This window comes from Nestor notabilis, unplaced genomic scaffold, assembly GCF_000696875.1.
Source record: "Nestor notabilis isolate BGI_N333 unplaced genomic scaffold, ASM69687v1 scaffold2266, whole genome shotgun sequence".
Classification (NCBI taxonomy): domain Eukaryota; kingdom Metazoa; phylum Chordata; class Aves; order Psittaciformes; family Psittacidae; genus Nestor; species Nestor notabilis.
In genome coordinates, this window is record NW_009933432.1 from 158,979 (window position 1) to 185,619 (window position 26,641).

The following is a 26,641-nucleotide window of genomic DNA, read 5'->3' on the forward strand; positions in this document are numbered from 1 at the left end:
GTTCTTTAATTCATATGGCAGCGAGGATCAGTAGGTAGGTTTCAAGTTCAAGCGTTCCCTACAGCTAAACTGGACTAAAGAAGCCAGATAGGGATTGACTCAGTTCAAGGAAAGACTCTCAGCAGGTTTTTTTCTGCACAGTTAAGAGGCAAGTGAGGCAGAGCTATTTTATAGAGAGGTTTTGAGGAAAATACTGACAGAAGCAATGAAGTGGAAGGTCTGTATGTTCTTCTGTTTCCTCCTCTGCTTTTGTCCTTCATCTGTCAGCTCAGGCATTCTCTCAGTGTCCATGTGTTTGATCATGATGCCCTTTGCTTTTACCTGGCACACCACCAGTTTCTCTGTCTGTCCTAGTACCATTCTGCCCTGAGGTTGTTCAACATGAGACAGGAGCATTCAACCCAAACTGGACGAGGTACATTTTGCTTCATCCCCTGTTATTATCAAGCAAAAAGGTCACAGCAGCTAAAGCCATGAGATTGTGTTTGTAACAAACGACTGTATTTATTGGCTCTTATCAGCAAAGTGTCTGAGCATAATATCACAGGTGAAGTGCTATGAGGATGTAAAAACTCCTGTCCAAGGGATTAGCAGGATACAACAATTATCCTCCTAATATCTCTGTAAGGAGGGGATGTGCTTCGACTGTTATTTTGCAGGTGGAGTACAAAGACACATACAGACTAGCTGACATGACCAGTGCCATGGAGAAAGTCAGTAGCAGAGGATGAAACAGAAGTAAGGTCACCTGATTTGATGAATAATGCTCTTGCCAATGAGTAATAACTTTCTAGATTTTCACTCTGTGGTGCTCTGTTGAAGTTTTATCCAAAGCAGAAGGATAAATTCCATATATATATGTACTTTATATATATATATATATATATAACCCCCCCAATAAAATATGGAAGTGGTAAGTAAGTTCAAAGAGATGCAGAGATTTATAGTGGCAAATGAAAATATTTATTATGAATAACTTGGCTGAGGATGGCTCAGCAGCTGTGATAACAATCTCCACACATCTGAAACCTTTAAAGGAGGTTAATGAGTTATGGTGGAAATACTTTGAGGAGCTGCAGAAATTCATGGGGGCAAGATTTTCCATGGTACCTATCCTCAGCCATGGAAAGAATGTACATTTCTTGCAGCAAAAGGGGATTTAGGGTGCATGGAGTTTTCTTCTCCCAGTGAAAAATATTTAGCAGAAGCAGTATTTTAGTCTGTTTCCCAGTGCCAAGCCCAGTATCAACCAAAAACATCTATGAATAAGAAACATTGAAAGGGCCAATGTCTAAGTTATGACACATTGGATCAGAGTCAGTATTAAAGACAAGTCTTTAATGTGCTCCCATAATGTGAAATGGCTTTTGGGGAATTTACTCCTCTGGCTTCTGTTCTAAAGCTGGTTTTGTCTGCTTGAATTTTGTTGACAGCCTGTCAAACTTCCTTTGTATCTGAGCAATGGGAACGTAAAGGCATCAGTGCACCCCTGCCTGCTTTGCCGCTGTGGCCCAGATCTTACCAGGAACACTTAGTTTCATTTTCTAGGGAATAAAGAATGACTTCACAAAGTGGTGGTGTAAAATTGTCTGATAAGCCATGTGGCATTCTAGATAGCATTTTGGCAATGGTTTGGTCTTTCAGGGAAGCTTTTATGGAAGAAATTAAAAGAAAATAAAAGAAAGGGAAAATCTAATTAAAGAAGAGGAAAAAAAGCAGACTACTTTCCATGTTAAAGCAAGAGTCCATAGAACCTCATGTGGAAATAGAGAAGGAAACCAAACCAAACCTAAAAAAAGGCCTGAAAATGGAGGCAATAGGGGGAATCTGTTAATAATTCAATGGGAAGATGAGGCTCCAGCTACAAGAAATTCAGTTCAAGTGCAGAAAACACTCTGAACTGGCAGGCCTGGACTGATGGAATAAATCTCTTCTATTAACATGAGAGCTAATTTTATGTAAATGTATTGGGAGAGCTTCTAGCGGAGCTGAGCATCTTAGCAGTGCCACTTCACTTGTTTTGTAGAGTAATTGCATTTAGACCAAGGTCTTCTGAAGGAAATGGCTGACTAAATTAGCATTAACCAGGTTCCTGGGGGGCTTGGTGCATTGTGGATAGTTGATCTTGCCTCCAGAAAGGACACGTTGATACTGGAGCAGCCAGCTGCTTCCAGCTCACTGTGTTAACTGCGTTTTCCCAAATGGGGCAACTTTTGTCACCCAGGGAAGGAGAAGATTTGAGACTCTGATCAGGGAGAATCTGGTTTTCCTCCAGTTTCCACCACACCTGCTTTTAACTGAATTCAGATTTGTGCATGTTGCTCCAGCTTTGTTTTATCACTGTGGTTTGGGAGAGATGTCCCCTTTGTGGGAACATCTTTCCTTATAGCGTGTAAATAAAGCTATTGTTAATAGTCCTCGGGGGGATGGCAGATGCAGCTGGGCTTGCTGAGGAGCTGCTTCACTAAGAAGAGATGCCAGTGTCCTCTGAGTTTGGGAGCACGTAGATGTGCTAATGGAGTTGGAGCACAGTGCTGTGAAGCACCATCTAGAATGGGAACAGAGTCTCTTCCTGGAAGGTGGGAATTCAAATGTATTTGTTACAGCTGCCAAGGCGAGAGGAAGCTCTTTGTTTGTCCATCTTCTGCTGGTGCTTGTTGTTGTGGAAATAGTTGTCTGTGATATGTAATAGACCAGATGCTTGCTGATATAAAGCACACCCCTCCATTAACGTGAGCTGAGGGTCCAGGCCAATGTGCTTGTAGTAGTACTTAGAAGTTTGCAACTGGTTGGACATGTGTTTTGTGTAGGACAGCAGGAGAGATGCCTGCAACATGTTGTGGTTTTTTTAACTTTGCTTGCTTTTAACTCTTGGAAGGAGAAAATACCAGGTGGAACTGTTCTTTTTGGGTTCACACAAATGTATGATCTGGTCTCTCAAGTATTTTAAAACATCCATAGTCCCAGTGTTGGCTTGAATATGGTGTCAGTCATCCAGAACACCAAGTCGCTCATGCATGGGACTGTTTCTTGTGATTCCTTCTCTTTCACAAATGTGCAGCCATTTGATGAGAAGCTGAGAGAAGACAGTTTCAAACCCCTCCTCGGGTCTTTCTAAGGATGGAAAAGGACATAGAATCATAGAATAGAACCACAGAATGATTAGGGTTGGACAGGACCGTAAGATCTTCTAGTTCCAACCACTCTGCCATGGGCAGAGAGAACTTCCACTAGACGAGGTTGCTCAAAGTGCCTTCATCAGGGACTGTAGTGATAGGACAAGGAATGGGTTCTAACTTACGCAGGGGACATTTTGGTTGGATATAAGGAAGAAGTTCTTCCCTGGGAGGGTGCTGAGGCACTGGCACAGGGTGCCCAGAGAAGCTGTGGCTGCCCCATCCCTGGCAGTGTTCAAGGCCAGGCTGGACACAGGGGCTTGGAGCAACCTGCTCTAGTGGAAGGTGTCCCTGCCCATGGCAGGGGGTTGGAACTGGGAGAGCTTTAAGGTCCCTTCAACCCAAACCAGTCTGTGATTCTATGAATCCGGTGGCAGTTTAAATTGCTGACACATTCTGGTAACGCTTTGAGAAGTTTCATTAGTATTGGAGCTCTCTGCTTAGATCAGTAGGAGTTTTGTTTAAAGCATCCTGACAAATGGTTTTCTCTACTGTGGAATATACAAAGAGTATTAAACAGAAATTATACTTGCATTATATGATATCAGATGTTTAGGTGGAGTATAAAAAAATAACTTGATCTTTCCCTGATGATCCATGTTTATGAAACCATCTTTACAAACCACTGTGGGTATCATCCTCGGTGAAGCAGTAAAGTGACATTTCTCAGTTCAAGTGGGTAGACAGCAAGTGCAGGTGGGATGATTTACTCTAGCTGAGATCTGGTCCTGCACCTGTAGAAACACTAGTTTTCAATCCCTGCTCTCCAGCAGGACAGCAGTTAGGGAAATCGCTCACTGGCTCCCGTTGGCACACTGCCACTATGATTTGCTGGTGTTGCTCAGAGAAATAGTTACCTTCAGCCAAAAATCGGGCTCTGATGCTCTCATAGGCATGTGATGCTTTGTCTTTGTAGCAAGCTCCTGAGGTAGCTATGTAGCAATGACTTAGAGGTCTGGAAATAAGAACCTAGAAAATCTGTCTTTGGCTTTACTGTAGATTTCCTGACTGGCCTTGGACAGCTGAAAATCGCTCTGTGCCTTATTTCCTCTCTCTATAAAATACCTATCTTGCGGTATTCATCAATGTTTGTAAAGATCCTTGAAATCCTTAGATAAAAGAGCACGTTATGGAGCATGGAGGAGTTAGAATAGATGTAGCCTATAAAACAGTGCAACCTACTAAATTTGGGAAGAAAAAGACAGGAAGAAAAAGCCCTTCCTGTCAGCGTTCCCCAAGCAGTTTGTAGGAAGCTATCTGAACCTGGCAAACGATCTGTCGTGGTTTGCCCAAGTGTGGAAGAAATGAGCTGTCAAGCCTTGGTCAGGGTGCTTTTGTGCCTTAAATATGTCCATGCAGTGCTTGGTAGGTTTCTGTTCTCTTGGGTTTTAAAATGTGCTTTGCCTTTAATTAGGGCAGTATTGTCAAGACACTCTGAAACTTAGTTGGTTGTAGCAAACTCCAGTGTTATGTTGTGAATCCTACAGAAGTCCAGAGTTAATGAAGCATGTGCTGCCACAGTTGCTTTTAAAGAGTAGGATAAAAATAAACCTCACTTTAGGTATCCAGTGTTCTTGCACAACTCCTGAGGAAGTCTCCAAGAGCAGCATCCCACCATCAAGACATATACAGCATGTCTCCCAGCTTTCCAGGGCATAATGGCCTGGGCTTTCTAATCCATAGGAATTCCCAGCCACAGAAATAGAGGAAAAACCTGAATTTGACAAAAAACTCACTGTTTCTTATCTTTTTTCTTCTTGCAGACATGCATGCGTGATTCGAGGCCAGGTGATGACGGCAGATGGGACCCCTCTTGTTGGAGTGAACATCAGCTTCGTCAACAATCCTCTGTTTGGATACACAATCAGCAGACAAGATGGCAGGTAGGGTGTCTTTATAGGATTTACAGTGTTCAAGCAGCAGATACAACATTATTACCATCAACACTAAAGAGAAACTCCTTCCAAGAGCATGTTTATTCCTGATCCCTTTTGAAGATGTTGATGCATTTATTGTTATGGGGCTACACCTGGCTGGCAACTGGTCACGAGTGTTGTTCCTGGTGTTCCTTGAACCTCATGATTCCATCTAGGGCCAGTTCTGTTCAATATATTTATCAAAGGTCTGGATGCAGGAGTTGAATGCACCATCAGCATGTTTGCTGATGATAGCAAACTGGAGGTGCTGTTGACTCTCTTGAGGGCTTTATGGAGGGATCTGAGTAGATTGCAGCATTGGACTGTGACTAAAGAGATGCAATTTAACAAGTCAAAAGGCCAGATTCTGCACCTAGGATGAAGTAACACCACTCACAAGTATAAACAGTGAGAGGAATGGCTGGAGAGCAGCACTGCAGGAAGGGTTCTAGGGGTGCTGGTCAGCAGCAGGCTCAGCAGCGTACCCTGGCAGCCAAGAGGGCAAACCACATCTTGGGGTGCATCAAACACAGCTTAACCAAGCGATCAAAAGAGGGGATTTTCCCCACTGTATTCAGCATTGGTGTGGCCTTACCAGGAGTGCTGTGTTCTGGGCCCCACAGTTTGAGAAGGATGTGAAGGTCCATGAATGCATCCAGAGGTGGGCAACAAAGCTGGTGAAAGGGCTGGAAGGCACGTCCTATGGGGAGTGGCTAAGGATTTTGGGCTTGTCTAGTTTGGAGAAACAGGGGCTGAGGGGTGACCTTATTGCTCTCTACAGCTTCCTGAGGAGGGGAAGGGGAGAGGGAGCTGCTGAGCTCTTCTGCCTGACACCCAGTGATAGGACACATTCTAATGGTATAAAGCTGCTCCAGAGGAGGTTTAGACTGGCCATGAGGAAGCATTTGTTTACCAAGAGGGTGGCCAAACACTGGAACAGGCTTCCTAGAGAGATAGTTATTCTCCAAGCCTGTCTAAGAGGCATTTGGAAAATGGCCTTAATAACATGTTTCAATTTGGTCAGCCCTGAACTGGTCAGATCATTATAGGCCCCTTCCAACTGAAATAGCCTTTATTATTATTATTATTATTAACCTTGTGATAACACCAAGCATCTTTAGCCAACAAATGGGCAGTGCAGTGCTCATGCATGTAAAGAAAAGATGTCTTCTGCTCCCAACAGCTCTATTCTTGCTAATTCACATTGAAATGATTAGGAAGAAGTCATTAAGATTACGGTTGTGTTCGAGGCAAGTGCTTAGAATCTGAGCAATCACGTTCAACCAAAACAAAAGCATTGCAAATTGGGAACGTCTTTCATCTTATCTTTTGTCTGTCAGTGCTAATTGGCTCCCTTTCTTTTAAGAACAAAAACTGGAACATAAGGGGATCCAGCTGCACATGCTCTATGTATTGACTACAAACCACCAGTGCTTGGGAGAGGACTGAAGATTTTAGCACCTCTCTGATCCACGACTTTCATTAAAGGTTTGATTTGGCCAAAGATGATAGAATTACAATGAAAGAGAGGAACGTGTGCTAGCAAAGTGTTCTTAATGTCGCCTTGTTCATGCTCAGGGGTGTTTGCACCTACTGATGGTGACTGGGAGGATTTCCAAGTGATGCTCCACCTCTGGGATGACATGACAGTGAAATCTGAGTAATAAAGAGGCATCCCAGGAAAACTGGTGGTCTCTGTTGGAAAAGGATGTCTCTTTGCTTCACAGTTGTGCTGTACCTAGCACAGAGGGGCTTTATCGTAAACATTACCAGTAAGCTAAATGGGGACAGAGCAGGGAAGTGAGCACTGGTGTCCAAGCTCTAGACCTTTGTCTTTCTAGTTCTCGGGTGGTGAAAGTCACATCCTCAGGTGGACCTCTTGGAGCAAGTCTAGAGGAGGCCATGGAGATTCCATGAGGGCAGGAGCAGCTCTGCTCTGGAGCCAGGCTGAGAGAGCTGGGCTGGGTCAGCTGGAGAAGAGAAGGCTCCTGAAGGGGACACCTTAGAGCAGCTCCAGGGCCTAAAGGGGCTCCAGGAGACCTGGAGAGGGGCTTTGGACAAGGGATGTAGGGACAGAACAAGGGGAATGGCTTGAACCTGCCAGAGGGGAGATTGGGATGAGCTCTGAGGCAGAAGCTCTTCCCTGGGAGGGTGCTGAGGCGCTGGCACAGGGTGCCCAGCGAAGCTGTGGCTGCCCCATCCCTGGCAGTGTTCAAGGCCAGGTTGGACACAGGGGCTTGGAGCAACCTGCTCTAGTGGAAGGTGTCCCTGCCCGTGGCAGGGGTTTGGAACTGGATGAGCTTTAAGGTCCCTTCCAACCCAAACCAGTCTGGGATTCTATGATTCTATACTTCTACTGACACTTCAAGCTAGGGATGTTTCTTCCACGCCACGTCTTTCACAGCCTCCAGCTGAGCAGAGGACCTGGGGCAGGAAGCGATGCAGCTGGAGCATCTGTATACTCCACCAATCTTCAGCGGACTGGTGGTTCCTCAGGGCTGGCTGCCAGCCTCCAGAAGTTCAATTAGTTTCAAGGAGCTTCAGTGCTGCAGTTCGCTGACTCAGTCCCCAAAAGACACTCAGCTCCAAATAATAAAAATGACAGAGATCAGCTGTCTTAAAGCAGGGAATCTGCAACCAAGAGGGATTTATCCCAAAGCTGGGATTTCTGTCAGCAGCTGCTGGTGGTCAGTCTAACCCCAGACTGCGGGGTGTCAGCTCACTTTATTCACCTTCTTCTCCAACCAGTCTGCTTCTGCAGAGTCCCTGTGCACATCTGGTGCATGACCAACGTCCAACAAATTGTCTACTTGCAGTGCTGAGTCTGGAATTATTACCTCTGAGTACATAGTGATGTGTATTCTGGAGGTAATAAACGGACAAGCAAAAGCCCTTCTCTTAAAGAACACCAAAATCCAGCTACTTCCTCAGTGGTGAGGTCTTCTAAAAATTGCCTTCAAGTATTTAAGAGCATTCACACTAAAACTGTCAGGGCAGGAAAGGAAGTCAACATCCCTTATTTCTAATCCTACTGATGTAGTGGCTAGCATTAGATGCATCTCTTAACCCTCCTAGGCCAGCCAACCAGGCTGCGAAAGGGAGATAACACTTACTTGTCTTCCTTATTGATTGTTACGGTATTTATTAAATAGTATTTGTAAAGCACTTTCAAAATCATGAATAGAATTATTGCTGTTCCAATTTCTGTTACGCATTTTGATGGGTTTCAGTTAATTTTCTGAATAGGGCATGACTTCTCATCAGCTTTTGCACAGCGCAGTTTTCATGTGATCGAGTCACTTTGTTTTAAGAAGTGAATGCTCTTAAGCAAGAAGGAGTTTCTCTTGAGCTACAGCAGCAGACTCCATGCATCCCCAGTCCATAGCAGTGCACGGTCACTTCAGGTCACCTGGATCGTCTTCAGTGTCATTCTGGTTTGGAGGAAAAATGGGAGCACATATGCAAGCAGATACCTTGTTCCAAGGGTTATGAGAGAACTGCATAAAACTCACTGGCTTTATTATCTGGCATATTCACTGTAGGAATATCTGTTCTTGAAAACGTGCTGAGTTGCCTTAAATTGATTTAGCAAATCAGTTCACTGATAGCAGGGCAGTAAGTGTGGTTTTAAAGTAAGGGAGTTTAAAGACAGGACTGTACTGATTTAGCCAGATTGGTTCCTAAGCTAATTTTGTTGCTTCAGGTTTGGGGTTTTGGGGTGGGTCTTTTTGGCATGAGCAAGTTTCAAAATGAGCATGACAAGTCAAATTTCAGGTTTAGAATTACAGTGAACTGAATTTTTCACCCCTGTAAGTGGATTCAGCTCGTTCCAGCTCTCTGCAAGTAGATTTCGCTCCTATTACAGTACTCGCAAAGAGCCTCTAATCCTGGTCCCATTTAAGTCATATTACTTAGTCTAAGCTTTGATAACTTCAAGGCTTGCACGTGGTTTTAGCCTAATTACTGCCTTTTGCCAGATTAAGAAGGCACGAAGGTAAAATAACAGCTCTCAAACCACTCTGTTGTATGCATTTCTCTGTAAAGCAAAGTCAGTAGGTAGATCAAAGTATCCATACTGGGTTATAAACCGTATTTTTAAATAAAGATTCAAATTTGATTCAGTTTGACTCAAATTTGAATTAAATTTGGTAGTTTATAAAGGCTGCAAATCCTCGGTATCCCATCGCTGTAGGCACAGTGTTGTTAACAGCAGGGAAGTCTCCAGGCTCTTTCAGTGTCGGGTGTCTGCCATCACATGCTGGAACTCAGAAAGACCAAATCCATGAGCTTCCAGAGCAAGGAGATGAGAAAGGGTTACACTTTCCTGTGGGGTGTTTTTCTTTGAGCCTGCTTTGTCAATAAATACAGAATCTCATTCTTTGGCCTGTCTCTCCAGAGTCTTTTAAGCAAAACAGAACAATATGACTGTACAACAAGTGTGATTTGTTTCAGAGTGATAAAAAAGACATCAGAGATCAGCAGCAAAACCAGAAATGAAGTTATCTCATTCCTTCAATCCCAAGATGCTCTTTTTATATTAAATTTCACTAAGGGAAGCTGGGAGGAAGGTGTTTTCAGTTTAGGGGTTTCTGTTTGGTTTGGGGTTTAGCTTTCCTTCAGTTCATCAAGGTAACTTCAAAGCTGCACCCTGTGACTCTGGGAAAACAGGCTCATAACAACAGAGGCTCTAAAAAATCACTGCCCTCTGTCTGTTTTCACAGCTGCTGGAGCCTGACGTGGAGGTGGTGCTTTCCCTTCTGCATCCTGCTTTGGGGATGCAGGAGATGCAAGGTCATTCTCCACCCCCCCCAGCAGGTTCCCATTCCTGCCCCAAGCTCAACGAAGCCAAGAACCTCTCACAAAGGAGTGAAACGGAGGCGTTTCCACCTAAAAAAACCCCTCTTCCCACTTGCCTAAAAACTTGTTGAGCATCGTTTGTAATGTTTGTTTCTTCCCTCCCATTGCCCCTTTCAGTGCCCGGATTCCTGCAGAGCAAGCTTCTCCCTCCCAGCTGAAGGCCTTGCCAAATGCTAATTGACTGTTAAAAATGTTCTCATCAAAGTACAAATGCTGAGCAGCTTTGCTGGCAAGGACCAGCATGTTCCTCCATCAGGCTGCTGTAAGCCAAGCTCCATAGGTCTGGGAAGCTGATGCCCCCACTTGAGTGATAGAATAAACATGTCTTTAGCTTTTTCAAATGCTTTCCACTCCCTCCCATGGACTCAATTTCACATTGTTTCCTGAATAACTTGCTTTTCATAATTACATTTGCTAAATGGTTCTTCAGTCTCTTAGCCATAAAAAAAAAAAAGGTTGTTCTTGTATGATGGTTTGCCAAAGATTTTTTGGGTTTGAGAAATAGTTCAGATCCATTGTTGCTCCTTTGGGATTCTTGCAGCCGATCTGAAAGCTTCATAATTCATTTAAAAATGACTTTAAATACTTCTTTCAGCTTTTTTCTTACCTTGTGATTGCAAGGTGCATTGAGCCTAGCTTGGGGCAGTCAGAGTGCTTTTCGATCCCAGTTCTCATGCACAGAGAAGTACTTCAGCACACGAGGGGCTCCGCTGAAGCCAGCGAGCCTGTTCACATGCTTCAAAGCTGTGTGACTGTCATACATTAGCGCCAAGCATCGAAAGTGAGAAGCAAGGATGGGAAAACTTTCTTTGCCTGAAACACACATTTGGAATTGCAACTGAATAGATGCTGAGAATTAAAATAAAGCAGCAAAACGGAGATCTTCACATTGTGGAGAAATCCCTTCCTTTCTCAGTTAACACCTCCTTTTTGAGTCTATACATAGTAGGTACATCTTGTAATTCATACAATCTCCATCTCTGGCAAGATGTGGAGTTTAAATGCAAAACTAAGAAGAAATCCAAACCTCTATCCCAACATCTTTACATCCAGGGGATGAATATTTTCCTTATCAAGGTAACATCCTTTCACATCGCTCTGAAGGTCTGATATATTATCCAACACTAACACAGGCAGAAAAGCCCCTTTGGCTGGAGGTAGCATAGGGTGAAGTTGCAGACCATAGGCAGTGAGTTATCTGCCCTGCTCTAACTGCTTAAGAGTCACAAAAGACTACGCTGAGTGCTGTGGTACAGAAGCTGCCTGCATGGTGTTTGTTTCTTCCCTGTTCCTGGTACACTAGGCTCAGTCCATGACTGGGCTCCACATGTTCCCTGGGTTGCATTAGGTATTACTCAGGTTAGCAGTGATGCCAAGACAATTTATATGGTGGTGTGTCAGAGAAACCGCTTTCCAAATGGTTTACTTAATCATGTGAATTGATCCAATCTGTGACTGGGTTTGGATGATAAATACTTTAAAAAGAAAGAAGAAAAGAAAATGTAGGGTTGAATAACACCAGAAAAGCACTAACAAAGATAAACATTTGTCTCTAAAAAAAGGGATGGGTATGGTTTTAATCTACATGAAGACAACAGGCAAAGAAGCTGAGTTTGTACTCCTGCCTCTTCCACTTGCTCTTACTCAACGAAAGCTCCTGTGGGCTGTAGGTTTTAGGCTTGTAAACTGTGGCTGATAATGTTTCTTGCAGTGATTTTCCTCGGGATCCTTGCTAGAGAATTGTTACAGGCAGATGGGATGCTGCTTGCACTAACTTCCTATTCTCTCTCCTAAAACAGCTTTGATCTTGTGACCATTGGTGGGATCTCCATCATCCTGCACTTCGAGCGGGCTCCCTTCATCACCCAGGAGCACACGCTGTGGCTGCCGTGGGATCGCTTCTTCGTGATGGAAACCATCGTCATGAGGCACGAGGAGAATGAGATCCCAAGCTGTGACCTCAGTAACTTCGCCCGACCCAACCCTGTGGTCTCCCCATCTCCACTGACAGCTTTTGCAAGTTCCTGCTCGGAGAAAGGTCCTATTGTTCCTGAAATCCAGGTATGAACCATCTGAACCGAGGAGAAAATGACTCCTTTCTGTTCTTCTTTTGCTTGCTTTGAACAAAACAAACGCAACTATTCCCCTGCTTTCCTAAAAAGCATTCCATGTTTGTTGCACTGTTTTTCAGATGTTTGCCAGGAGCACTCACTCACAAGCACACACAGGAGGTTTATTTTCCCTTATCCCTCAGAGATGGAAGTAAAACACTGTGGCCAAGAGCAAAAACCTTGTTTGGCTCTGCTTTGCTTTCACCTCTCATCCACAGGAGGTGGGCTGGGACCCTCATCTGACCCATAACAAGCCTTTGGACAGCCTTATGGCTTATGGGTCGCTTACACTCTAATGCCTTTCTTCTGTTGGGGAGCTAATTTCACTCACTGGGCATTACAGACCTCAGTGGTGGAGTATCGGGTGTGAACTTTCTCAGGGTTTGAAGGCAATCCCCTCACTCTCCAAAGCTGCTGAGCTGAGCAATCAGCCAGCAGATGGCTGGCCAACAGCCAGGCTGTGGAGCACCCGGGGTCTGACTGCATTTCATGACATTTGGGAGCAAAGCAAGAGGGTTACTTTTAATTCCTCGTCCCCCTTTTCCTTTTTTAAGGAAGCGTGAGTCAGGTGAAGTTCTTCTAACAACCTGCTGTGGAGTCAAAGTATTTTGCCAAATGGGAAGGTGGGTTTTAAACTGAATAGGACAAACAAATGAATTATCCATTTTCCTTAAAAACACTCCCTGTGTTGAAATACATGGATTCAACAGCATTTAAGCTTTCCTTTTTTTTTGGCATGTTGTTCCCTGGGTTGTAGACACCAGTATTCAGCATGTCAAAGAGTCACAGACTCATAGAATGACAGAATGATTTGGGTGGAAAGGACTTTACGCTCATCCAGTTCCAACCCCCTGCCATGGGCAGGGACACCTTCCACTAGACCAGGCTGCTCCAAGCCCCTGTGTCCAACCTGGCCTTGAACACTGCCAGGGATGGACCATGTCCTGGGTATTGCTTTTAGTAACAAGTAGTAGCCTGCCAAGGCAGAAATAATAATAACTGTAGGGACAAATTGTGTGCTTCCTGCTTGACTCCATTGGGGTCATAGTAGCATTAATAAGGAAAGAAGCAACTTTGCATCTTCCAATTTTAATATACCAGGTTGCTGAACCCAGCAACACGTAAAGCTAGTTGTCTCCTTACCTTTCCCTCTGAACCAAATCTTGTGCTCCCTTCCCACACTGAATTCCAATTACAGTCACTGGGTTTGTCCCAGCATAATAAAGTCATGTATCTTGTGAAGTCCATCAGACTGCAATTGTTCAATTTCCACATCTCTTTCTTTTCCTAAACCAACAAACAGCATGGAAGGTAATGGTCAGCGCTGCCTGGGAAAGAAGCAAGTATCTGATACAGTGCAGCTATAATACTAACCTCACTCATTATTTAGTAGGATATGGGTGAGATTGACTTAATTATATCTATTGAACTAAAACATTCTAAAGCTCCTCTTCACTAAGAGTGTGTGTGTGCCTATTGTTGTGAAAGCAGCCAGGGATGTAGATCGTAAGCAATGGTTTGATAGTTTCATGGCTATGGCTATAGATCTTAGAATCCCAGAATGGTCTGGGTTGGAAGGGACCATAAAGCTCATCCAGTTCCAACCCCCTGCTATGGTGGGGGTTGCCACGGTCCAATCTTCCACTAGAGCAGGTTGCTCCAAGCCCCATCCAGCCTGGCCTTGAGCACTGCCAGGGATGGAGCATCCAACCTGTGCCAGTGCCTCACCACCTTCATCATAGATGTTTAGTGCCATTTGAAATGCCCTGCAGATACCCTGCTTGGCCTCCAACTGCCAACCCAGAATGATTCCTCTATCAGTGTCCAGCATTATATCTGCCAGACCCTTGTGAATGTCAGATAACTTGGACATCCCAAATTGCACCAGACACCTGTAGTTATGGAGTCTAATTAAGACCTAATGGGAGTAATTTTGACACTATGGCACCTAAAGAAGATGTTCATGCATAGTCATCTGGTTGTATGCTAGGTGTCCAAGCTCCCATTATAGCTGACAGAAATCTAATCAATATCATTAATGGAGCCTACAGACCAATTAAGCTGACCACCCTGAAGGTGTCTGGTTCCCACTGATGGTATCAGTTAGATCTCCATTGACTATAATTGATGCTTACATGCCTACCTCACTTCAAACACTTACATGCCAACATCTAAATTTAGATGCCTTAAACTGGATTGAATCCCACTCTTAAGTTAACATGGCCACACCAACCTTCTGAAGAGCCTGTCTCTGCCTGCTTGCCATGAAGAGCCCTAGAAGAGTAGTTCAGAGGAGACTCCTAACCAAGTTTAGGTAAGGAGTCCCATGTATGATCAACAGTACTTTTCCCACATGCCAAATGATAGCGCTAAGACTTATAAAGCAGTATTGGACCTCAATATTGGCAGCTGAATATTAACAGAGTTTGTGGTGTAGGAGTATACAACAGAATCTGACTTACAGCAGAGTCCTGACTGTACTTCAGTCCATAAATGGATTACTTTTCATTCCTAAACTGGATATACATGCAATAAAAAATAACCCATATGACCTTCCCTGGCAGTGTTCAAGGCCAGGTTGAACACAGGGGCTTGGAGCAACCTGCTCTAGTGGAAGGTGCCCCTGCCTGTGGCAGCGGTTGGAACTAGGTGAGGTTAAAGGTTCCTTCCAACACAAACCAGTCTGGGATTCTGTGACTCTATAACAGTTTCTGCAGCTGCATTTTATAATAGGCAGTTCTCAGTGGTGAAATGTTAAATGCAAAAGGTGTGAGCACAGGGGTGGGAGGAGGTGCCAAGTGGATGGCAGGGCTGGGAAAGAGGTTTTGACAAGTGGGCAGATAGGAGCTCCGTGAGCTCCAGCAAATAGGTGCAGTGTCCTCTACTTGGATGCATTCAAAAGACAAAATAATACATTTTATGTGTTTGATTCGGGTGCCTAAAGACAGATTTGGTGCCGTTTAAGATGCCCTGAAGTGTCCCTTTAGGCCTTCAGCTGTAGTTTCAGAAAGGCAGAGATCTCAAGAAGGCCCATGTCAGATCTGTCATCCTCTTGCAGAGGTTTTAGATGCCACAGAACATCTCGAAAGCACTATATGTCTGTGTTAAGGCCACTGAATCAGACCCTAAATGCTTTTCTGTCTCAGTATTCCTTCTGAGCATCGTGTTAGAAGAGAAAGATTGAGTGTTCCTTGCCTTGTCTGCTGGCAAGTGAAGAGTAACTGTAAGACAAATGAGTAACCCAGCACACAGAAATAAGGTTTTCTACATTGTCTCATGCAAAGAGTGGAAGAATTGCTACTAGCACAAACATAGATCAAGACCCAGGAGTGAAGGGGACCTGGAAATTGCTAAACTGTGAAAATCCCTAGTAAGCCTGAAGAACCAGTTCTTCTGCCTGACCAGCCTGGTGGCTGGGCTGCTTTTAGAGGTTGTATTGGTTAGGCTTAAATGAATTCCAAGAGCCTTTATCTTTCACCAGGACCCCAGACACATGGGGTCCCTATGAAAGGCTGTAAGCTGCCTATAATCATATTGTTTGCTTAGGAAAAGGTAATTATGTGAATGGTGCCAACTACCTGTTCTTCCCCTGTTTGGTTTAAAAGTTAACATCACATCATAATATATCAAGTGGCAATGTCAGTAAAGATGGTGAGCAGCAGAAATTACTACACCTGCAGAGTAAATGTAGATAATACTTACTTGCCTACTTCCCTCTATTCCACCAGTGCCAATATGGCAGCATCCAGATGTCTCTTTTCCCTTCCTATGGCTGTTAATGCCACTGATGCTATAGCATCCCTTCTTCCACAGCAGAAAAATCTGACCTCTATTTACTTTACTCTGAAAGGCCACATTGGGTGCCACAAAGAACTGTCTTGGTTTAAGCCCAGCCGGTAACTCGGAACCACGCAGCCGCTCACTCATTCCCCGTCTTCTTCCTCCCCCCCCTGCCAGAGGGATGGGGAGGAGAATCAGAGGAATGTAACTCCCACGGGTTGAGATAACAGCACTCCAGTAACTAAGGTATAATACAAACCCCTGTTGCTACCAATAATAATGATAAGGGAAATAACAAGGGGAGAGGACACAACCGCTCACCACCCGCCGACCGATACCCAGCCCGACCTGAGCAGCGATCTGGGCCTTCCGGCAAACTCCCCCCAGTTTATATACTGGGCATGACGTGCTGTGGTATGGAATACCCCTTTGGCCAGTTTGGGTCAGATGTCCTGTCTCTGCTTCCTCCCGGAAGCAATAATCAAGTAGAAATAAGGACGCAATTCAGCTGTTGTTACTTTTTGGTGCACTCAGAGTATATTAAAGCTTATTTTTCCCCTCTTCTCCCAACGTCCTTCTGGATTATACTCCCCCCACCAATGCCCTGCTTTGTTGCTAGTTTATCACTACTTACAAGCTACAAATGTATTTTGGATAATCTGAATTACCATTTGAATCCTCTCTTCAAGCCTTTAAACACAGCTCCTTGTGCTGCTCAGCGCCTTGGTACCACAGTGCTGACCCTTCCTTTGGAATAGCAGACAGCAGAGACAGATCATGACAGAAAGGAATAATTATTTCTGACAGGGATTGGAACCAGACATTGCAAATAGTAATTCCATGACAATTATTTCTGCCTGACTCTTTCCTAGAAGGATTACATATGAAGACAGATTTGATACAAGGGACCACCTTTACTGCAGCTCAGCTCAGCTGGTCTCTAGTTGAGGCTGGTCCCAGCCCAGCTTGTTGCTGAGCTCATAAAATACACCAAAAATCCTAGATTTTTCCCAGTTCTGTCATTTTGGAGCCTCCTAAGCACTGAGATATGTAAATTGAAAAGGCTGCATTAGAGGAAATAAATATTTATGAGCACAGTGGAACAGCACTTTTACTTCTGGATGTGTCCGTTTGTCAAGTGCTGCAACACTCCAAGGCTGTAAGTTATCACTTGAACAAGTGTTGTCGCTTGGGTAATAGCTTTGAAGAGGTCTTTTCAGGGGGCAGATAACAAGATTTGTCATTATTGATAACACTAACCACAAAACCTGTAAGAGACGAGCAACTTGTCATGCCAGGGCAGTTTGCTGGTCCCTTGTAGGAGGAGTTGAATATAGGCACCATGTAGCTTGGATAACACCAGGATGTGAATCTCTTGACCCACCCGCCTTCAAGCCTCCATGCCCTTAATATTATGGAAGCTGTTTATTGCTAGGGAAGTATTTTCACAGCTCATTTAGGGTCCAGCACACTGAAGTATCTCAGAAGTAGTGCAGGAAAGAACAGTGCCAGCTGTAACCTTCCGACACATCCTATTAGACCACGTTTTCCTTTGCCACTCACTGCAAAGCTTCTACCTTCATCTCTCAAACTTTGCCAAAGGTTGCTGTCTTGTGCTGAAAATGCCCATGCTGGGTGCTTGGCTGAGAGTGACATTTTCTGGGAAGTGACAACTAATTATTTTCCTCCTAAGACTTAAGAAAGAAATGCCCTTTTTTATCAGTGTTTTGCATGGTGTCAGGGATGACTTCCAGAAAGTTTCCCTGCATCGTTCCGGCTAAAAATGTAAGAAGTTTTAAGATCTGGTTATACTTTAGCAAGTAAATTAGCTGAGAATCCGATCTTTTCTGAGACTTCTCTGTTCTCAAAGCAGAATAGAGGCAGACAGAACTTTCCCTGCTGTTTCTCCAGTCTTTTGTGAAACTTTGTACTGGAATAGAGACCTGTGAGATAACTGTCCCAATCAGTTTGAAATACCCACAGTCATGGCTGGAGGGGAAAACGAAGCAGCTCATCTAGAATATAGAGAATTTTGGAAAAGGAAGAGAAGCAACAATGCAAGAGACAGGAAAGGGGTTGATGGTGGTAGGTCAGGCTTCATCACGCAGGTCAATGGGAAGGAATTTCAAGCAGGGACCAAGATGTCAGAGAGGGTCTCTTCATCAGGGACTGGAGTGGTCGGACAAGGGGTCATGGGTTTAAACTGAAACAGGGGAAGTTCAGGTTAGATATAAGGAAGAAGCTCTTTACTGTGAGGGTGCTGAGGCGCTGGAATGGGTTGCCCAAGGAAGTTGTCAGTGCTCCATCCCTGGCAGTGTTCAAGGTCAGGTTGGACAGAGCCTTGGGTGACATGGTCTAGTGTGAGGTGTCCCTGCCCATGGCAGGGAGTTGGAACTGGGTGATCTTAACGTCCTTTCCAACCCAAACCATTCTATAATTTTATAAGCAGGAGCAAATAAGAGGTAAAAGAAGTAATGATCAGGACACAGGAAAAGGCTGGAGGTAGATCAGGCAGAGAGGGTCAGAGGTGATGCAGGAGAGGAGCAGTTTCAAGGAAGGAGAGATGGGTAAGTCCAAGGAGAGAGGGTGGAAGCAAGATTAACCAATGACATGGAGACAATGTCAGGTTATGATCTGGGCCAGGGAACATCCATAAGGAGACAGGCCAAGTAGGGCTTGATATTTTACGGGGAAGAAGAATCCAGGAGACAAAAAATTGCAGTCATAGAAACCTAGAAGAATAAGACAGAAAACGGGAGCTAAATTGATGGGCTGGAATAATCTCAGACTCAAACCTCCTTTCACCATGGGTGCTGGGACTCCTTCGGACAGTGAGTCCTATAGTAAACACTAACATTATACTTTGGTCTCCTGTTGTCTTGTGTAAGAGAGATGGAGAAAGAGTGGGGCATTCCTTGCTTCCACAACTAATCCTATAAATTACATAATGTTTTCATACTTGATGCCTATATGGGTGCTTTTTTAGACGTGTCTTACAGAGCTTTTACAAAGGTGTGTTTGATAAATTACAGCTTCACTGCCTTTTCCTGTCTGCTCGCTGCTGATTTAACACCTCCTGGATTGGTTTTCCACAGGCTCTACAGGAGGAGATTAATGTTTCCGGTAGTAAAATTAAAGTGAGTTACCTGAGCAGCCGCACAGCTGGCTACAAATCAGTCCTGAGGATCAGCATGACCCACCCCACCATCCCCTTCAACCTCATGAAAGTCCACCTCATGGTGGCCGTCGAGGGACGCCTCTTCAGAAAGTGGTTTGCAGCAGCACCAGACTTGTCCTATTACTTCATCTGGGACAAGACAGACGTCTACAGCCAGAAGGTGTATGGGCTCTCAGAAGCCTTTGGTAAGTGACCCCAGGGCTTGTGCTCTTTTTAAAAGCAGCTATGTGGCAATACACAGACCTTGTCCTAAATGATAGAATCAGACTGGTTTGTGTTGACCTTAAAGCTCATCCAGCTCCAACCCCTGCCCCGGGCAGGGACACCTTCCACTAGAGCAGGTTGCTCCAAGCCCCTGTGTCCAACCTGGCCTTGAACACTGCCAGGGATGGGGCAGCCACAGCTTCTCTGGGCACCCTGTGCCAGCGCCTCAGCACCCTCAAAAGGAAGAACTCCTTCTTTAAATCTAGTCTAAGCCTGGGCAGCTGTAAATGCCAGCTCCCTCAGGACCTGCAGATGCATCTTGTCAGGTCTCATGGACTTGTTGCACCTTCAGGTTCCCTGAGATTGTCTTGAACCTGGTCTCATACAGCGGGCAGTTCTTCATTCTTCCAGTCCCTGCCTTTGCCTTCTGGGACTTGGGTGCATTTGCTAGTGAAGACCAAGGCAAAAATGTTGTTGAGTACCTCAGGCTTCTCCATATCCTGGGTAACCAGGTCTCCTGTTTCCTTCCAGACAGGGCCCACATTTTCCCTTGTCTTCTTTTTTATTACCAATATACCTATAGAAGCTTGCCTTGATGTCCCTGGCCAGCTTTAAATCTGTCAGGTCAGTATGGTCCAACTGCTAACACATAAAGTGGTCCCTGCTGGCTCACTGCTGCTTCCTTGGAGAGGACTGGGCCCAGCTGCTCAGACAGCACACATTTCCCCAACAGATGAATACTTCTCTGGCTCGTGGCCCAGCACATACATCCTGAGCTGCTGCCGTCATATTCATACAGAAGGAATGAACTGGGACTAGATGCATGTGGCTACCTGTCACCTATAGCTGAAAGCTGTCAGCACTGCTTTGGAAGAAATGCCTAGAGCTGAGCCCTGTCTCCACTCCTTCTTGTGCCTGACCTTCAGGATTGCTCTAATCTTAGTTCCCCCTTCGTCACCCGTTCAAGAGCACCATCCCAAACTGGGGCATGATGTTCTTCTCATACCTTGTACATTCATTTACATCTGCAAAAGACTGTCAGAAGCTGCAAGGCAGCGAGTAGGAAGGCTCTCCATATTTAATGTGCCACAGCCTCAGTACCAAGCACTGTGGCCCATGGCACTCATTCTGCAGGGGCACCAGCTGAAGTCCATGGTGAGGCAGGAAGCTTTGCTGTGGATGAATGCAGGCACACTTCATTCCTCTTCCTACTTCCATCTCAGACCTCACCCAGTGACCCCTGTGTGATGGTGATGGCGAGAAGAGTGTACTTTGAGTACAGTGAGCAGAGATGATGCAGCTCTGCAGTGATTGCTTCCCATCTGATCAACAATCAAAGGACATTCAGTTACGGGCCTTCAAAGACTAGAACTTTCAGAGTGCCAAGGAAATGATACCAGCAAAGTGGGAGAGATCCCAAATGAGGCCTCTTGTTGACAGAAGGGTAGTTCACTGGTGCTTCATAGCCCAGCTGCAAGATAAGTCCTTTTAGAGGAGCTGTAGAGTGCTTGTTTTCTAGGAGGAAGAATGAATGCCTTCCTCTCACTCAGGCTCAGCTACCCTATGCAGGCTGGATGATACAACCTGCTGAGCCTTACCGAGTTTGGAGTCCACAGTGGGAAACATGTCCTGGTAGTGTGTCCTGAAAAGCTATGTTTACATGTCAGCAGTGGGTCCTGGAGTGTCCCATGATGTAGCTCTGCAGCCCCAGAATACTCAACCAGGTCTGAGGACATCAGCATTCAGGCTTTCAGTGATTTCCACCTCTAGAACAGTGGAAAATATCAAGCCTTAGTTTCCTAAATTACATCTTCCTCTGATACTGTTTGATGCTGCCAAAGGCTGTATTTGATGAGGGATCCTAAGTTCACTCAGAGCTCAGCACTTTTCAAGGAGGCTGAGAAACTTGTAAAATCAGACCTTTATTTTTATCTAGTAAAAAAAATGAGCTACGTAATTGCTTTTCATTGTGTAGGACTTGCAGTTCTGCTCTGCTTCACTTGTTAGCGCTGAAAAGATGAGGTAGGGCAGAAGAAAAGCAGATCAATGAGACTGGTCCTGCTTCTTCTGAGAAAATCATAAAGTCATTATTCTGTCAAAAACATGATTTTCCTTTTTCTGACATCTTCTTACTCTTAACTCCAGTGTGTTCTTTATAGGTTCTGATTAGACATCATGGCAAGCAAATGCTATTGACAGTGACAATGACCACAAGTCAGCCTGGTCTAAGACTACTGCCTCTGAGGGACTTGCTGCCTCATGCATCATTTGGATAAGTCTACTTTCTAAGAAAGGACATAGAATTTAGCAAGTTCCTGACATGCAGTCTTTGATCAAAGATAGTAGATAGGAGTAAAATGCTCCACTTAAGAGTCCAGCAGTGGTTTGCACTCTGGAATACTCATTGTTTTCAAATATGTCTTTAAAACAGTGCCTTTCAAATATTTAACACATTTGCCCAACACCTGCAACTGCATTGACCTTTTTAAATGCAGGATGGCCTTTAAAGGGAAAACTATTAGGACTCTGCGTTATGGTGAGGACATTTAAATGGAATTTGCAGTTGCCTGTAGAAATGCTCTTACCCCTTCTCAGTTGAAACTCTGTGTGTGCTGAAACTGTACATTTCTGGGTTACTAATCTGGGGGGGGTCTTTTGTTCCTCTTTTGTTCCTAGTTTCAGTAGGTTATGAGTATGAATCCTGTCCTGACTTGATCCTGTGGGAGAAGAGGACAGCTGTGCTTCAGGGTTATGAAATTGATGCTTCCAAACTTGGAGGATGGTCCCTGGATAAACACCATGCCCTCAACATACAAAGTGGTAGGTTGTCCATAACACGTCACAGGAAGTATGCACTATTAGAAGGCCTAGTTGCTTTTTATCACTAAGAATTCAAGAGATGGAAAGGAAGGAAACCTGACCAATACATGTACCCTCTCATACATTTTCCTAATATATTATTTCTAATATCCTACATTTAGAAGCAATTTGGTGTATGTAAATGTGAAAGAAGCTGGCCATTACGAAGTAGTTGAATTTTGGCATGTCCAACTTTGCAGTGTCTTAAAAGAAGGGTATAACAAGGAAAGTATTCCTAAGATAACAAAGGGGAGCCTATTCAGATTGGACCTACCTACAGTGAGCATAAATCAACCCAGACACACCCTTCAATGTGCAAGTGCACTTGTAGAAATGAGAAGCTTCACGGGACATGAGGGAAGATGGGAAGTGTCAGGGACCTCGAAGGCTGCTCAAGACTGAAGTTGATCAGAACATGTTTGAAAGACAGAAACACTTTGTTGTATGGGTGCAGACATCTAATTCAGCCCACATCACTGCTGAAAGCACTACACTTACAGGGAACATCAGCAGAGCTTCTCCAAAGCTTTGCAGATGAAACATTTCTCTAGAGGATGCACCATGGTCTTCCTGTCCATTATCTTTCCATGAGCTTTGTCATTTCTTTTTACCTGGTAAGCTCCAAATTACAGGGCAAGCAGGGACAGAAAGGGCAGGTGAAAATTCATGAGATGCTGGAAAGTGTATTTCCTTCAATGTTAATGACAGTCTTGTTCTCCCAAAATACTTTTGTTCTGCCAAAAATGTATGATAAGGGGCTCCTCATTTGATAATAACACTGTGAAAGATGATAAACCTCCTTTGCTACTTGACAAATTCCCCTTCTGGCATCCAGCATTGCCAGTGTCTGCTCCCTTTGGTCTCAGTTTCCCTGGCTCTCATTAATGTCCTCATTACTGTTTTCTCTCCTTAGGCATCTTACATAAAGGAAATGGGGAAAACCAGTTTATTTCCCAGCAGCCGCCTGTAATCGGAAGCATTATGGGCAACGGCCGCAGACGTAGCATCTCTTGTCCAAGCTGCAATGGTCTTGCAGATGGGAACAAACTCCTGGCTCCTGTTGCCCTAACATGTGGGTCTGATGGAAGTCTTTACGTTGGAGATTTCAACTACATCCGAAGGATCTTTCCCTCTGGCAATGTCACCAACATACTGGAGCTGAGGTACGCTCTACTGAATGTGCTCATTATAATTATGCCCTTAAGTTCTGCAGAAATCTTATGTATCCAAAAGGAAAATGAGCAAAGCTCTTAAAGAAACCCCATGGAAAAACAGGAAGCTGTCCAGATTTGCCTCTTCTGCAACTCTGCTGACTTTGATTTACACCAGGGAAACACAGAAATATATCACACCCCCAAAATAGTGGCATATCTTTGTGCTGCTAAATCAAACTGTGTTCAAGTCTGCCTTTTGTGTAGCTAGAGACCAGTGGGAATCCTTAACATTAACAATGAGCCCCAGAGATGACCTAAACTTGGAAGGGCACAGCACTGATTATGATATGTAGAGGTTAATCATGGCAGATGATCGTTCGTAATTAAGACAGGATGATCACTCGAGGTAATCACAGACTGGGTCTTCTAGTTGTGTTTCATGGGAACAAATTCATCAGCCCCCCTCAGTTCCCAACTGAACAGCAGTGTCAGGATGGAAATATAGGTGGATCATCTGAAAGGAAGCAAAGTGTCTCCTTTTAGCCCAAAATAACAAAGGAGAAAATATATGTATTAGGAGAAATAGGGAGGATGGGGAAGGAACATCCATTAAAAACAAGGAGGGAGAGGGAAAAATAAAGGTTTATCACAAGTTCTAAGAAAATGGTGACTGAAAATTGCAAATTGACTTCACTGGGGATATTTTTACTATCTATAATTTCCACAACAAATACAATTACCCACTTCAAAGCACCAGGGCCTGATTCTGTACTCTGTGTGGCTGGACATGACTGACTCCAGGAAAGTCAGTAGAGTTAAATGAGTGTTCCTGAATGAGTCTTCTCTGCTTGAAGGGCCCGAGAGGTCAATGTGAGGTTAGCATGGTAGGAAGGTTCACGTTCCCATTTGCATCTCAAGACCTGGCCTGGAAATTAGAATGTTCCAGAAAGTAGGAACCTCCCTGCTCTACTCACATTTAATGTCCTGGTTGCTAAGGACAAAAGTAAGGCTGCTTTTCTGCTAGGACTGCCATGTAGAAGCTTACTACACAGCTTCCCAGAGCAGCAGTGTCCCATACAGCATTGCTTTGTATTTCCATTTGCTCCACAAGGCCACATGTAAAAAGAAAATTGCTGATCTGAATAAAAATTGGTGCAAGATCCCACTAGTCCCTCATTTACAAACACTCCAGAGTCTTTAGACCTTGCTGCAGGTCTTATTTGGCACTCAGAACCAGAGTCTTAGATCATGGTGTATGAGAAAACAAGGTCCAGACAGTCAGCACAAGGGTGGTACATACAGAATAGCTTGTCACAGGGCTATAAGGGAATCAGGAGTCATCACTGAGTTAGGAAGCCCACAGTGAAATGTTTACCTTTTGAGTCAATCAAGAACCTGATTCTTGCTATTCCGTTGTGATATATAGGAACATCATTTCTCTCACGTTTGTAAGGTGGGAAGCTGCAATAAATCTTCAGACCTGGTCCACGTTAAAGAATGTAATATTCTTCCAGTGCCAGAAAGTTATTTTAATGACCAAAGGTGAGATTTTCAGAAAAGCCTAGGTGATTTGGGGCCCAAATCCTAGTGCAACTGAGTGGGATTAATATCTCATTCCCAGAAGTATAGTTTTGAGAATGCAATCCCTGTTTCATTGTCAGTGGAAATACCAGACTCAGCGGAGGTTTTGCAGAGCATTTCCTCGTTGGGAAGGAGAAAGCTGGAAGCCTTGACAGAGTGGCCTTGCTGCCTTTTGTGTAGAGCCACAGAGTGAAATGTACTCCAGAGTTAAATCTGCTGGAACGATTGCTGCTTCATCTGTGCAAACACTTAGGTTACTGGATCTAATAAACATTTCTTCACTCTGGTGTGCTATGAACTAAGTGGGTTCAGATGCCAGCTGACTAGGCTATGGAGGAAAGCCATTGCTTTTGGACCAAGTGGAGTTTGCTTGTGTCTTCTCAAATCAGCATCTCCTTGGAGATTTACACCCTCACTGTTTGGGTGTTGTGTTTTATTTGAGGGGGGGCATCTTTTAAGTGTAGTGTTCTGTTGTGGAGAGGAAAGCAAATGCGCTGTGGCTTATAAATAACAGCAGATGGGTGTGTAATAGACGCATGAGAAATGTCCAGCTCAGCATTAGTTCAGTCGTTTGGGCTCTAGTTCATGAGGTTATGGCAATGAGCTGCCACCCATAACTGTTCAGTTACCTTTGTCACACACAAGGTATTGCTTTGACTGAGTGGAAAAACCTGTAAAGATATCTGCATCTACATATATTTAGCTCAGTACCGCTCTGAATGACCCAGTCTGCCTGGTCCTATCTCTTGCCTAAGTGAGTAACTCCAAGCAGGTGAGATCACACTTCCTTTGTGATATGCAGCGGTACATAAGTGAGCTCACTGCCAAGTAATATCCAATATAAAATATATCAGTGTCATTCCAGCTAAGTCTTTATTTGTTATTGCATTGTATGATACAGTTACTGTCAAGTTTTCAATCTGCTAATAATGCATCGAACTGAGCTGCTAACACCTCATTCTTTCTTCTGTTCCCTGCTTTCCTGTCTTCTGTCAGAAATAAAGATTTCAGACATAGGTAAGCCAACCAGTAGAGAATTCTTCTGCCACTCCCTGTCTTGTTGCATGTTGTTACACAGTGATCCACAAGTGCCATTTCCAGATGATTCAAGAGCAAATGAAGCTGCCGTGATTAAAACTGGCATAGGCAATCAGTCGTCAGAACTGGGAGCCATTAATCACAAAGCAGAGTCACACAGACTTCTGCCTGAGCTGTTATAGCTGTTGGCAGGGGAAGTACAGACATGAGGGGAAGAAGAGGAGGAGGGTGGAAGGAAGAATGGGTGGGAATGAACCAAGAAAGTAAAATGGGAACAGTGTCAGGATACGCATCACTGGAATAGGTAGGATAATAATAATAATTCTCATATGGTGACGTGCCTTTCTTTTGAGTTTTGGGGAGTTTAACAGGCATAAAGAAGGGTCAGATGTACCCCAGGGAAGCAAGTTCTTGTTACTTTTGGTTAGTCTGAGCTCTTCATACAGAGCTTTTGCATTTGAAAGTATGCCAGGCTCAGATTAGAGATAGTGCAACTCCGAACCTTAGCCAGGAGATGCAATAAGAAAGAGAAAGAGTAGTGACAAGAAAACAAGATGAAAGAGAGACTCCTAAATTGGAGCTTTGTCACTAAGAATATTTGTCACTTGGGTTCACTGGAGTTTCAGTGGGTTTGATCCAATCAGTTGCATTCCGGAAGATGTCAACCTCCTGTCACTATCTGTGTTTGCTAGGGTTGCTCTGGCTCTGACAAGTTTCCCATCCTTCTCCCTGGTTGCTTTCTAAATTAGAAGCTTAGACTGTGGAGTTGGGATTATTTTATATATAT

General features: G+C 44.3%; 1 protein-coding gene across 1 annotated transcript in view; it reads left to right on the forward strand.

Annotated features, from left to right (window-relative positions):
* LOC104407561 (teneurin-4-like) overlaps positions 1-25,833 on the forward strand; it is a gene marked incomplete at both ends in the record, with an annotated part of 152,162 nt that extends 126,329 nt beyond the window's left edge. The window contains 6 exons of the mRNA XM_010016878.1: positions 4,940-5,059; positions 11,749-12,010; positions 18,936-19,203; positions 21,899-22,042; positions 22,995-23,244; positions 25,813-25,833. Coding sequence (XP_010015180.1) covers positions 4,940-5,059; positions 11,749-12,010; positions 18,936-19,203; positions 21,899-22,042; positions 22,995-23,244; positions 25,813-25,833 — 1,065 coding nt within the window. The remainder of the gene's footprint in view (positions 1-4,939; positions 5,060-11,748; positions 12,011-18,935; positions 19,204-21,898; positions 22,043-22,994; positions 23,245-25,812) is intronic.
* Between the last annotated feature and the right edge of the window lie 808 nt (positions 25,834-26,641).